We start from the raw sequence: 15,143 nt of genomic DNA, 5'->3' as shown, positions 1-15,143 counted from the left end.
AGCAAGCAAAACACTCCGGTGTGCACACGCATACATGCGCTTCTTGCTTACGCAGAGTCACTGCCTGCGGGAACACAGCCAGCAGGAGGAGGAGAAGAGAAGCAGAACTAGAGAGCAGATTCAGAGCACACATACAGCCACAAACACATAAACACACACATAACCTTGCAGACACATGCACAGGCAGTCTCCGGGAGGAGAGCTTCCAAACTGAGCTTAATCAAGGTGGCGAGATCTGCAATCAGGTAACACACTGCATCCTCTACAGAGCCGAAACAAACACTTACGCACAAACGTGCTCGACAGAATCATGAACTAGCAAACACTGTTAATCTGCTGCTGTCTGTGACTAACAGCCACCTAAATGCACACACTTTCACTCAAACAAGGCAGTGGGCAAGCACCTTTACCTTGCAAAAAGGCTTTTATGGAATTGAACTACTTGTTTCAGTCTCAATTAGGTACACAGATTAGCTTCAGGAGGCTAACTAGAGTTCAGTTTGTAATCAGAGATATTTACCATGGCATGGAGGGCCCCTTGGCCTGGCCGGCTATGAGTCCCGTAGCCTGTCAGAGGCACTCGGCATCAAGTCAAAGTGTGCATGGGTATCAGCACACACTGATCCCCATCTCATGCACACCTGAGACACATGCCACAATGCATCAGCATCTTGCCATTCTAGCACAGCAACTGCTGTGTGTGTCTGTCTGCATGCAAGTAAGCAGAGAATCCAAGTAGTGTGCGAGACAAAGTGATAGCGTGCAAATGACAAAATGTCTGCAATCCCCGCGACACAGCAGCCAAAAAACAAGTCTATTGATGAAAACACTTATCACAGCAAAAAGCTTCTCTCTTCACTGGTCCTGCGCAGCTCTCTGTCTCTGCTTTCCTCTTTCTCTCTCCCTCTCTCGCTCGCTTTTGCTCTCTCGCACGCACAATCAGGTGGCGCAATGAGCGGTCTCCTCTTGCTATACTCCGTCACTATGACAACTGGGTACTGCGAGCATCCTGAATAGTTGGTGAGTCTGAGCAGGAAGGAACGGTGGCTCACACACCTTTGTACACACCAGTTCTGACGCCTTCTCGCTTTCGCTCACTCGCTTGCACATCTATGGTGAATCAGATCACAGAAGGGAAAACGTCACACTCTTCAAGATGGAATTCTGCTATGACCAAATGGTGTGCTTGAGTTTTTCACCAATGAATGGATTCAAACATTCCCACAGGGATGCATAATCATCCCATACAATCCCCATGTGTGCAAGTGTTCTGCAGTTGTACTGCTTTGTTTTTCAATCTTTGCCCACGTGCTTTTAGGTCAGAGGGTCACTAATCAAGTGAGGACTTTGTGTCTGGCTCCAACAAGTCTTTGTATTGTTGTGGCTCCAGTGCTCCATTAAAAGGGTGCAAGAAACACATTTAGTATGACTTTTGAAGTCTACTTTTGCTGCCTACACAGCAAGTTTCATTAGTTCATTGCGAGCTAATAGCATTTGCAAGAGACAAATGTTGAGCCCTTCTCTAGCAACACGCAGGCAAAGCAGCTAAAGTACTCTATGCAGGGCTATGTACAGCAGCAAAACAAAACGCATCTTCAGTCTATTTTTCTTTTCGACCTAGGATAGTAATCCATTTGTCATTCAAAAAGTAAACCAATACATGATTAATATCCTGCATTCAGATCTGTTACTTTTATTCACCAATACATAGCATTTTCTACTCTAGATTTTGTGCTATTGCCCTATATCAGACTCACACTCCCTCCTTTTCTCCTCTGCTCTGCCTGCGTCATCATCAGCGGATGTTTGCCAGAGAGATAGGACGGGGCAGTGAGAGGAGAGGAGACGGAGGACACAGGCGTAAGCAGGACACAAAAGCTCTTTATAAAGTGGGCTTTCCATTAGTGACTGTGGGTCAGAGATTAAAGAATGAAGCCACAGACAAAAGATGACACAAATCCAATCCCACACATGCACACACAAACACGTCCCATGTAAACTCCCTATCATTATTAAAGCCATCATCAATTCCAATTCAAACTAATTTGCAGATGATGACTCATTTTAACGTAGTTCAAACTGCTTTGTTTATTCCCTGAACCAATCTGCACCAAGTATACATGGAAAAAATATGACTAACCCTGATTTGAAGTGCTCTGACTAACCAGTAATTAATCACACATCCGGGAGACCACCCATCATGCTTCTTGCAAAAACTGCACAAACACTATTAGTTAGAGAAAAAGAGACATAGCAATTACCTTAGCCACCTTTGGTCCGATATCAGACAGCTTTACTCGCCACTGCTGGGACTGAAAACATGCGAGTGAACCAAAAACAGCAAAGTGCCACACACACAGACACACACACACACACACAGGTAATGAAGCATGCAGAGCTGATCCACCAGCGGAGCTAACAGTCTACTCATCACTCTGTTCACACCATTACAACAGTACAATAGGCAGAAAGTTCACTGCTGTATTAGGTGTGCAAATGCAATGAAAAGATGTTTACTCGATTTATCACTGCAGCACACACACAAACTTGTCTCGCTGTCTAAACGGTAACTCTTCATTGTCTATATTCATTCTCTAATCTTAACCCTAAAAATCTACCCATCATCCTGAACTGACAGGTATTTTGACCTCAGCCCTAAAACTAAATCTAAACTCTAAAACAAAACTGCTAGATTAGCAGCATTGTGCTTATACACTGAAATAATTCCTATAAATGTCTTGATGCATTCTCAATCATACAGGAAAGTAAATCTCCAAAAGTTGATTCTGTTCATCTGGACGTAGCGTTTTGTGGGAGAAACGTTTCGTCACTCACCCAAGTGAGTTCTTCAGTCTCAGCTGACTGCAGGTTTCCCCAATCTTATAAACAGTACATTTGCATAATGACTGAAACCAGCCCACTGAAGGAACAATGGGCTGGGAGGTCAGTTCCTTAATCTTAATTATGCAAATTCTCATGACCATTGATCAACAACCACTGACCAAAACCCGCTGATCAAAGACCACTGATCAATGGCCATGAGTACCATTCACAGAGAGTTGGTGAATGGCTGCAATCACAGCATTGTAAGATGGCGAAAGATGTACCCTTAGGCCCCCTCCTCGATTCAGAGATGGTCTTTCCCTTTTCACGTAAATGGCCTCCTTGACTCCGCGCTCAAACCAGCGTTCCTCCCTGTCCAAGATGTGTACATCCTCATCATTGAAAGAGTGTCCACTGGCCTGTAGGTGTAAATAGACTGCAGAGTCCTGGCCTGACGAGGTAGCTCTTCTGTGTTGTGCCATCCGCTTCGCCAGAGGTTGTTTGGTTTCCCCGATGTATAAATCCTGACAATCCTCCTGGCACTTAACAGCGTACACTATGTTACTCTGTGTCGGGGGACGCGATCCTTGGAGTGGACCAAGCCACAGAAACCCGGTGTTTAGAAAAAATGTGTCTCAACTGCTCCGATACTCTTGACACATATGGGATCACTACAGGTTTTCGCTTGGGCAGCGGTTGTCCTTCTCTCCTGGATCGGCTGGAGCTTTCTTTAGGCGCCTTTCCAGCTTTGACAAAAGTCGAGCTGGGATAACCACATTTACTCAGGGCCTTCTTGATGTGCTGTTCTTCTGCTTCCCTGGCCACTGTGTCAGTGGGGATGGTGTTCGCTCTGTGTTGTAGCGTCCTGATGACACCCAGTTTGTGCTCCAGTGGATGATGAGAGTCAAACTTTTCATATCCTCCCTGGTGAATTTGATGTGTCGGTCCACTGAGTTAATGTGATCCGTGAATTGTGGTACGTTTGATTTTCACCCAGGTGTCATCCACATATCTGAACCAATGGCTTGGTGGTGTTCCAGGGTAGGATAGCAAAGCCCTCTTTTCCACTTCTTCCATGTACAAATTGGCCACGATGGGTGAAACTGGGGAGCCCATGGCACACCCATGTTTCTGCCTGTAGAACTGACCCTTGTATGTGAAGTAGGTGGAATGAAGACACAGTTCCAAAAGCAAACACACTTGGTCGATGCTGAGAGTGGTCCTGTTGCTGAGGTTGGTGTCATCCTGTAATCTCTTACGGACTACCTCCAACGCTTCCGTGACTGGAATGCAAGTGAAGAGAGATGAAACGTCGTACGAGACCATGGCTTCATCTGCCTCCATAATGACATCTCTCACCTTCTCAACAAAATCCAGGATGTTCTGGATGTGGTGTTCAGAGCTGCCCACCAGCGGGTTGAGGATCGAAGCCAGAAACTTGGAGATGTTATAGGTGACAGAGTTGATCATGCAGACAATCAGTCTTAAAGGTGCACCTTGTTTATGTATTTTCGGTAAACCATACAGACTTGGTGTATACTCCCCTGGGTATAGCCAGTGTTGGGAAGGTTACTTTTAAAATGTATTCCATTACAGCAGCTGTCCCCAACCCCCGGGCCTCGGACCGGTACCGGTCCGTGAGTCGTTTGGTACCGGGCCGCGAGAGTTGAGGCTCAGGTGTGAAATGTATGGTTTTCAGGGTTTTTTATCGGTTTTCAGCGTTATTTTGTTATCGTTTTTATCGTTTACTCGGTTTTCCTTGGTCTTTTCACGTGTGTTATGAATAAATTTTCTTTTTTTCGGTACCGGTACTAGTTTTATTTTGTTGTATTTATCCGCGACACCTTAAAGGCCGGTCCGTGAAAATATTGTCGGGCATAAACCGGTCCGTGGCGCAAAAAAGGTTGGGGACCGCTGCATTACAGAATACAGAATACATGCCCTAAAATGTATTCTGTAACGTATTCCGTTACGTTACTCAATGAGAGTAACGTATTCTGAATACTTTGGATTACTTAACATATTATCATGCATTTTACAACTACGTGAATGTACTATTGCTGTGTGATTTATTACTATTACTGAAGGTCCGCGGCTCCGAACCGTAGTAAAGGGACCTCTGACTAATACGGGTTCCATGTCGGGCTCGTAGCCAAAAAATAGCTTTACTTTGTTGTGTGGGTCAACTCTGCTTACGAGAGACAGAGAGGCGTTGAAAGGCTGCTCCAACGGAACTTATTGTTTCAGAGGAAAACACGAACAAAGCGTACAGTCGAGTTTTAATAGCTTACTTACAACTGGGCTCGTCAGGCACTCTTCTTGGCTGCAGTGGTTATTATTATATTTACATGCTTCCAGCTCCCGTTTTTGCTCGATGACAACTCATACTTTTCGACTCTCCTTTTTCTCCCACCTCGCTCACAGACACATAACGAGTATGGCAGTCCATTCTCCCTGCAGCACGGACTACACTGCCCATGATGCTACATTCTGCATTCTGCCTATTAGCTTAGCAAAACAACAACAACAAAAAGGCGCTCTCTCACCCAGGAAACACGCAGAGCGAGAGCGTCACCCTGTAACCATGGCAACCGCAACGCTGCTGCCTGGAACTACAGAACGTGGCTGTCAAACAAAACCAAAACAGTCCTGACCCGCCACAATATGAAACAGGAAAGTACCGCCGTGTAATCCATTTATTTCAACAAAGTAACTGTATTCTAAATACCACCTTTTTAAACGGTAACTGTAACGGAATACAGTTACTCATATTTTGTATTTTAAATACGTAACGGCAGTACATGTATTCCGTTACTCCCCAACACTGGGTATAGCCTGTGGTATAAAGTCCGGTCAATAGACTTGTCTTGTTCTAACTGCTTCAGATAGTCTATCACCCTCTTCCTGTAGCCACTTCCTGGATCTCGTTTCAGGGGCTCATAAGTATTTTCATCACTGAGTAGTGACAAAATTTTCTCATGATATTCTTTCTGGTTTAGCAATACTGCACATTCCTATAAATGTTTTTACTGATTCTACTGATTCTTCCTGGATTTGCAGACAAAGATACCCAACAGTGAAAGAGTCATTACACATTTTTTTTTTCAGCACTGCATGCACATCTAAGCCCCATTATGTTAGTACCGTCATCTTATACTACACTTAGTATTTTAGACTGAACTATGCAGCTTAAGTCCAAATTAAAAACTGGATCTTTTGCAGCTAAAACTCCAGTCAATTGACAAAAATTGAGATACATATATTTTTGATTGAATTTAATTGACTTTCTTTGGAAAAAAAAACAAACAATATCCTGAGTAATGATAGCCATTTTTAGTGATAGCAAAGAAATGACTGCTTCACAAGTCATATTTCTGAATGTAACATTGACTAACTACTGAAATAAGCATGTGAACCTTGTGAAAATAACGTCTTTTGCAGAAATCACAAAACGGTAGAGGAAAAGTGAAGGTGAAAGGCAGGTAAAAGAAGACAAAGAAGGACCATCATAAAGTGAGGGCTGGGGGTCCGACTTACCTGTCAGGGACCAGGGTGAGGTAGATAGGAGGAGGTTTAAGTCCAGGTGAGTGCACGAAAGCCAGGCTGATCTGACAGAGTACCCTCCATTTAACATAGTGGTGACAAATGAACACAGAAGCTGGAGGTACTAATTACGCCTATGATGGAAAACTTTAGAACTTCTTGACACACATGGCACATAGTATTCTTTGTGATGCTGAAATGGATTGAACTTTCTAGGCTGGTTGAACTTTGTATCGATCCAATACCAAGTGAATACAGGAACAGTATCGCCGATATTAATACTCTACTTTTACTTTCCATAAAACTAGTTAACACAAAAAAACACAACTTTTAGATTTTTATGTATTTTGAAACTGGGCTTTTGCGCTAGTATAGATCTGGTATCAATCAAATATCAGTGTTGGTATTGGTATTATCAATACTTAGTTTGATCCACCCACTTCTAGTGCAATCAAACTTGATTACACAAATGGAGACTGATCTTAAAAAGAATATAATGAAGGCAGGGGCAAAGTAAAAGAAACAAAAAGGAAAGCAGATGATAGGGTAGATGATCCAAAGCTACTCATAATACTCCTCTAAATGTTTTCAGCAGACTCAACAAACAGTCAAACCCTTCTGACGAATTGTCAATCAGAGCCCTTCGAAGGGACTGGTGGAGTTATTATGATAGGTTCTGGTGACAGCTGAATGGCCAACAGCACTGAAAGCCTTCTCATTTTACATAGGAAGGGGAGACAGCAACTGATTGACTGATCCAATGACAGAGAGTGAGGAACTCTCTCTCATAATGCAAACTGAAAGAGATGTGGCACGTTTGTTTTACTTGACATATGACGATGACGCAATGAAAAATCATCGCAACACTAGCCCCTTTGCAAAGAGATACAAATATCACATTACTTCTCAATCCAGAATCAGCTTCTGTTCCTAAAAGAAAAGATTTTTGTTTTAATGCATGTTTCAAAGCTTATATTAACACAGCCAAAAACAGCTCAAATCAAAAACACATGAATTTAATGCCTAAAAGGCCTGTGTTTAATTTACATTTACAAGTTAGAAGCCCTAAGATCCAAAGAAACAATTACGCCTGGAGGCTAATTAAAACTGAATGAATCAGATCTCCTACTGTTGAACAAACACTAACATCACGATATGCAGTCCAAGCTGCAAGAGAGAGCTTGTCAGATGTGTGAAGAGAGATTCACTGAGAAGGACGACCACAATCATGATCTAACCAGGAGGGAACTCAAGAAAGGAAGGGATGAAGTTAGCTGGTTGGCTGCAACTACACTTTTAAAATAGGGGCAAGTTGTCCACGCTTAGATCAAACATGGATGATGATGTTGTTCTCTCATTGCGATGAGATTAAAAAACAAAAGTTAAATTAATTAATAAATATAGTGGGTTAATATACCTAAATTTATTGTTATTTCAATGAGTCCTCTGCAGGGTTACCAAGAGTAGATGTCTGATGATACAAGACAGAAGAAAAGTAGAAAAAAAATCAAATAATGAGGGGCAACAGGGAAAGGAGAACCCTTTAAAACGATAGTGTGAGGTGTGAGACAAATATATTTGTCACATTTAAATTTTTCAGATTATTAAACAAATTTTAATATTACACAGAGATAAGGCGAATAAATACAAAACACTATTTTAAAATCAGTGTTTATTTCATTAAGGGGAATAAAAAGCTATCCAAACCTACCCAGGCCTAACTGATTGAATTCATAGGTTTTCATAGCTTTTATCCCTTAATAAGCTTTTTACCCCATCATTTAAAAACTGTATTTTGTATTAACTTGTGTTATCTTTGTCTAATGTTAAAATTTGTTTACTGATCTGAAATGTAAGTCTGAAAAATATGCCAAAAATAATGAACCAGGAGGTCAAATACTTTTTCGTAGAAATGCATGATGAGTCATTCTGACAACAAGATTTACCACAAAAACAACAACAAAGAGGTACACATAATCAGACAGAAGATGTTCTGCAATTAATAGGCACTGCAATAAATAAATATATAATAACAATAAAAATGAAAACCACAACAAGGAAACTGCTATACGATGTGAAAATAAGAGTTAACAGAACAGTGCTAAGGCATGAGTGATTACATGCCAGACATACAGATGGAGTCGAGGAGTCATGGCTGCCGTTGTGCTGAACATTTAGTTGCCAGCACAGGTGGCATGTTATGTAAAGATCAAAGCACTGACTCCTACATGGCTGCAGCAAGAACTGCACAAGTATGAGTGAGACACAACCTAAGTCATCAAATATGTTCTCATGGAAAGTAAAGGAGAAAGGGTGAAGATATCCAGGTGTTCCATATTGGATGTTTGTTAAACAAAGCCAGCAACAGCAGTTGCACCAAAAATGCCAAAAAAAAAAAAAAAAAAAAACACTATTAAGCCAAGTGAAGATTCAACGTAACAAATTTAATAAAACATCTGTGCTTCCAGCTGCCCGTTTCATTCTAAGTGATAAATTCACACTAACACATTATCTCCTGGCACAATTATAAAGTGCTGCTTTCAGACAGACCTGCAACCTGGGAGACTCATGAGATTTCTAGGTTAGTCCAGCATTCATTTAACCATCTAAAATAGACTTCTCTACGGGTTCTCACAAAGGACAATCAGCCCATTGTATTAGAAAGTAATTATTTTTAATCACTGTTTGGGAGCCCTAATGTCAAAAGACTGGTAATCTTATAATAGCTTTCTGTGTTAACAAGAAACAAATCTAACCTATTTCTATTAAATAACAGGGGGAAAAATGTCAGCTAACGTGGCATGGAAATAATCTTTTGTCTTTTTGTACTATGTGCCAAAAATTAAGCTCATTTCTCTCCAATTACACATTAAGCTGAGCTCATAGAGATGGCAGATGAGAACACCATCCAAAGCTACTATTGTAGAGATCAAAGGCATCATTACCATACATAAATAGACAGGATGAAAGGGAGAGAGATGGCTGTTATTTCCACATTCACAATGTCAGCTGTGAACAAAAGATGTGTTATTACATCAAAACAAAAGTCAGAAACAAACTTGTCAGACTAATGATTTTGTGTGATTCTCAAAGAAAGAAAGAAAGAAAGAAAGAAAGCAACACCAAAGAAGAAGAGAGGAGAGTAGATAACAGAGAAAAGATTTTCCAGATAAGATTGCTGTGCTGTATGAAACTGATCCTCTGCAGATATGAGGTTAGGTCTGACGAGGTCTGGAAAAAGAGGAGAATGAATACCCCAGTGATCTAATTGGCACAGAGACAAAAAGAGAAAAAAAGTGGACACATTAGAGGACAAAGGGGATAAACTTGTGAATAAAAGAGCTTATTGAACACAGGATCGACTACAGTCCTTCTATCCACTATTGTTGCCTAGGTTACCGCCTCTAGTGGGCGAGGAGTGCTGACAAACTGGTGGTGAGAGAAGACAAAGAAACACGCAATCAGGGAGGGTGAAATATGCCAAAAGATGGCATGGCAAGGGGTTTTTTCTATTATCTGCAGCAAAAGCATTCGGCTCTAAAAGGCTGCCTGATCAGGGACCAGACACTGCAGGTGGTGAAAAATATTTCAATTTCTGTATTTGTTTAGCTTTTAAAATATTCTACCTCTGTTTGTGGCCTTCTGCTGTGAAAAATGTCCACTTTGAAACATGAAGATGAATATTTTTAGCAAACATAGAAAGGCAGCCCTAAATTCAGATTAAATGGATATGGCTTGTTGAATGAAATACTGTCCTCAAAGTTACAGTGGGCAAGAAAAAAAGAAACACAATAAGCCTCTCAGATAACTGGGTCACCAAAACATGGCCTGTTTCAGTTCCACAAATGACTGACCTCACAGCACAAGCACAGATTTGGATGGCTTGACTGGAACCATGTTGGGCAACTGTCGGCGAAAGAGGACTGCAAGTCTGCAGTTTTTTTGTTTGTTCGAACCACTTGTTTACACCGAGTGATTTCACAGACCAACATTCAACAACATAACAATTCAACTACTGCAGCTAGAGCAATAAAATATATGCTTGTTACTGTACAAAGATGCTTTTTTGACCTTGCACACAGTTACACAATGATAACCAATGATCACAGGGCCATGTACTTGTAATTGCCACACATGAACCTCACAAACACAACCCTAGAGTAGTCAAAAAATTCTAAAATTTAAAGTTCACATTGACAGAAAACATGTATGTAAAAGACATGTAAAAATCACTGGTATCTTCTTGATTTTGAGGCACTTTTCCTTTTTCCTCAAAAAATTAAACCGTCTGTCATGTAAAGAGAAATTAAATATTGTTTTTTTGTTTTACAATCATTTGAACAGTCAGGCTATATTGGTTTTAATTATAATATCGGATGTTTGCTGCAGAAAACACTTGGTCTGCAGTGGGGAGGACTGAACAGTGGGAAATTTCTACTCCCTTATATTATAATGAAAGTCCAAAGATGGTTGCAAGTTGGTCAAGTGCTGCATGTAACCCACAGCTCTGACAATACTGTTAAACTTTGTCGATCAAGTTGGTAATTACATGCAATCTGTTTCTGATGATAAAGCAATTACCTGTGATAAAACATCAAAAACCACATATATGTTGCTGTGTGCACAGAAAGAAATTCACACTTAACAGAAATTCACATTTAACTATTACAGTTGTGCTCAGCTGCCTTCCCGTTCTACAGAAATATAACCAGATTACAACCAGCTGGCAGGCTGCTGAGTCATGTTGTACTCATTGATATAAATGGCAACATGTTGATAGTCAGTCTGCATTTATAAATTAGATAATTATTTGCAAATCTTGGACCGTCCCTCTGAAGATGATAGCAGCCAACCCAAGTCAGACTGTGATTGTTTGCAGAAAGGTTGCCTCCTATCAAGCAACCTGTACAATCGCTTTGTGATAACTCAAGCAATGAGCAACCATTTACTTACCACAGGTTGCAATCAGTCCCAGAATGTATAATATAATCACCAGGCAACCACCAATTTTTCTGCTAACGCAAGGAGGTTGCTATCCTATTTTTACTTTTGGGACTCAGCACTTAGCTTGCTCGGTATTACAAGGTAGCTTTGTCAAGTTAAGTGTGCCCAGTGTTTGATAGCTTTTTGTTGAGCCAATTCAATAGTTCCCCAGCTAGCATCATCTCAGGATAATTGAACAAGAAGGCTCATCTCATACACTTAGTATCCCCAGAGTATTTTAATTTAATTAAGAAAACGTAGTATTTTCATTCAAAATATTTCAATATTATGCTGTATATATTTCTTACCCACACCCTTACTTATTATAAAGACTTTTGATGAATATGTACTGTATAGTTCAATTCAATTTTATTTATATAGCGCCAAATCACAACAACAGCCGCCTCAAGGCTCCTGTCATTCACAATGACTGTATACATTCATACAGTCCTGCATGTTGCATGCATTTACTCCATCCAGCCACTTTTACAGCTTGTATTAATTATATCCTCTTTTCTATGCTCACTATTTAGGTATTACAATAATTCTCTTTCATATTTCTTTCCCTCTAAGAAGAATAGCACTTTAGATCACATACTTATTAATGATGTAAAACATGTACAAAACACTCATGTCAAATGTATCCCTATTTCTTACACACTGTGCAGTATGTCTTTTCTTAACATGATAGGTTGTTATTGTAATAGGATACACACAGCTTGTTTCTGCTGAGCTCTATCATATTGATTTGTATTCATGCTGCCTCTCTGGCTATGCAGCATTACAGTCCCCATCAACACCAGCAGCAGCTCTAATATCAACAGTGTTCTCGTTTTGACTCTAACGCTGCTTGACCTCAACTTGCTGCTCTTTGTTCTTAAGACGCAAATACACCAACAATTTCAGGACATACAAGCTAAAGAGCCCTGCTTGACCTTGAACTTTTTTGTCATTGTTGTTGATTCAGTCCTAAAGATTAAAACTATAGTATTAAAAGAGATTTTAAAAAAAACAAGTCAGGGTAATAACCAACTGAACACAAGACATTTTCTTGAATGTGAGGGGAAATTTTTAGTCAAGCATTTAGAATTAAGTGTAATCCAGTCATTCTTACAAAGACAGTGCAAAACACACACACACACAAACATACCAACAGAAGAAAGATGGATACCTTCACCCGGACATGAGCATGATGAGAATCACTATCAGCTCTATCTGATCTCTCGTCGCGATAACTTCTCTTGTTGGAAATGCATTTCTAAAGCAAAGCCCTCCTGAGACCACCATTAATAGCCTTCAGTCCCAAATAACACATCTTAATGAACCACTTGTAAGAGTAAAGCCCATTGTTCAAACACACAAATCCTATGATCTGCTTATGAATGAACTGCCCAAACGCACGATTCTCCGAATGATCGAAGCCAAACACCAAGAAAGTACATCCATTTAAGCTAAATGCTCCAAAATATTCCCTAGTTTGGAGAGTGCTTCATTTGCATTTGAGGTATGACACTTCAGAGAGGGTTGAAACATTTGAACTTTTTTATTTTTATGTGCTTCCTAGAAATTTCCAGTTAATTTAACTCAACAAGCGTCTTATAAATAAAGGAAGACTTAAGGAAGCAACTTTTTTGTAAAAACATCTTACTGCTGTACTAGTGCCAGCAGAAGCCAACACATTAAAAATGAAAAGAGACAGATGCATACACACACACACACACACACACACATACTGAGCAGTCACGTTGCGTTTAAGCTACAGGGACTGAGCTACAAAGATTACCCCCTGTTTTAACCTGTTTTCTAGCTCTAATCTTTCATTTGTCTGTATTCAAAAACAGCCAACTCTCCTCTAATATTTTAATGGATGTGCCATCTCTTTTGTCTCCCTGCTTAGAGACAGACAGACTGAGAGAGTGAGATGGGCAAATACAAAAAGTCTGCTGTCTGAGTCCGCAAGCGGGACACTGGGTGCTCCTCTTGCATTCCCTAATGGATTCTCCTATTATAAGATGGAAAATGAAAAGTCCAAGATAATAATTTGGGCACCGTCTGTTTTTAATGCTCTAACTAACTGGGATGGTACTGACGTATTCATACAGTAGTACAAACCTTGGGTGAGCAGATGTAATGTAACAAATTAGGAGGCCAAAAAAGAAGGTGTATTTTCCTCACAAACACATACAATACCAGCAAGTTACAGAAGATGTTGATTTCAAAAAGAATTCCACCTTATGTGATTCAGCTTAAGAGTACTTCATTCAAACCAGCCACATTACTATCATTATTATCCACAAATAGAGTTACACTGCAGGAAAAGCGCATGTCACGTAATACAATCACAATTAACACAAAGTCACCCCATTCAAAAAAAAAAACAGTTTCCACACATTAGACACAGAGACTCTCAAAACTTTGTCATCACCAACCTTCTCCAGCTTTTCAAAATGCTCCCGCAGGAACTTCATAGGACGCTCAGGCTTAGCGATGCAGAGGTTCACAATGCACTCTTTGAGGATCTGCTGGATGTTGTGCTTCTGCACGAAAATTTCACAGCCCTTCAAACTTTCGTCTTCTTCCAGAGTGGAGGAGGAGGTGGCCATCTTATCTTTTATCTCTGTGGCAGTGGGAGAGAAACAGGGTGGACCATGAGAGGAGGGCAGGGAAGCCAGAGGAGGATAGCGGGGAGAACAATGTAGCGGGGGGAGAAGAGGGCTGAGGAGAGCAGAAAAATAGAAGGAGGGGTAAAATGAGGAGTGTATAATGAGATATGACGGGCACAGGGGAGAGATTTGGAGGGGGAATAGATCGTGGGAAGCAGGTGACTTAAAATTTCACCAGTTTTTTTTATGCTTCTTGCACAAAAAGGCAACCCTGCGAGCAAGGTATGACGTTTTGTGACAACAGAGGTTGTTGCCAGTTTATTCCCTTTACTAAACAAAATATAAGTATAAATAACAAAGCAAATCTATAAGTTGTAGAACTAGGTAGAATGTTTTAATTTAGAAGATTGCCCAAAATAGACAATCTGATCTTGTTATTACTGCCACTAACAATTTTCAAGTGTTTGTCCTAAAAATATACATTTGTGTTTAGAATATAAAGTTACAGATTCTAAAGATAGAGGATATTATCATCTGCTTCTAGATGGTTGAAAAGAAGTGTACCTCTTGTGTCTGTTTGTTAGAAGATCTTGATTAATCAGACCGTGCTTTATCTTAAAGACCTCATAGTACTATATCACCCCTACAGAGCAGTTTGCTGGAATAGGCCTAGGTTGCTGGGGGCTAGGGGCAATGATGCACTAAGCATTTTTTCTTCCCTCACCACTATGTGTTTATACACAACTTTGTATGTAACCATTATTATTATTACGCTCTTCCACAGTGTGTGTTTTTTTTTTTCCTGACTTCTTCTCCTTGCCCACAACTGGTTATAGCAGATGGCTGTCCCTCTCTGACTCCAGTTCTGCTAGAAGTTTCTCCCTGTTAAAAGGGAGTTTTTCCTTCCCACTGTCGCCCAATGTTTGATCATGGGGGGGGGGGGTCATATGACTGTTGGGGTTTCCTCTCTAACATTGCAGGGTCTTTACTTTACAATATAAAGTGCTTTGAGGCAACTGTTGTTGTGATTTGGTGCTATATAAATAAAGTTCAATTGAAATCAATGTAATTGAAACCGACAAAAAAAAATAGTTAATGTAAACACATCTAACAGAACTTAACTTACTATCAATGGAGGTCCACTGGAACACGGCCTATTTTTCGTGGCGGATAAACATGACTGAACATTGA

At 40.4% G+C, this 15,143-nt stretch overlaps 1 protein-coding gene across 3 annotated transcripts in view; it reads right to left on the bottom strand.

Annotated features, from left to right (window-relative positions):
- Positions 1-15,143, bottom strand: part of prkar1b (protein kinase, cAMP-dependent, regulatory, type I, beta) — a 69,492-nt gene that overhangs the window by 53,643 nt on the left and 706 nt on the right. Inside the window, exon 2 of one of the 3 annotated variants that reach the window (XM_084925966.1) lies at positions 13,779-14,064. In XM_084925966.1, coding sequence (XP_084782092.1) covers positions 13,779-13,952 — 174 coding nt within the window. In that variant the 5' untranslated portion in view covers positions 13,953-14,064. Of the gene's footprint in view, positions 1-520; positions 999-13,778; positions 14,065-15,143 lie in introns of those variants that run through there. The other 2 variants (XM_084925965.1, XM_084925967.1) reach the window with 2 other exon arrangements.

The sequence above is a fragment of the Perissodus microlepis genome, chromosome 4 (assembly GCF_051167445.1).
Source record: "Perissodus microlepis isolate ML-2025 ecotype Zambia chromosome 4, ASM5116744v1, whole genome shotgun sequence".
In the NCBI taxonomy this organism is placed as follows: Eukaryota; Metazoa; Chordata; class Actinopteri; order Cichliformes; family Cichlidae; genus Perissodus; species Perissodus microlepis.
Note: the sequence above shows the minus strand (reverse complement) of the source record. Positions and strands in the feature narration are given on the sequence as shown.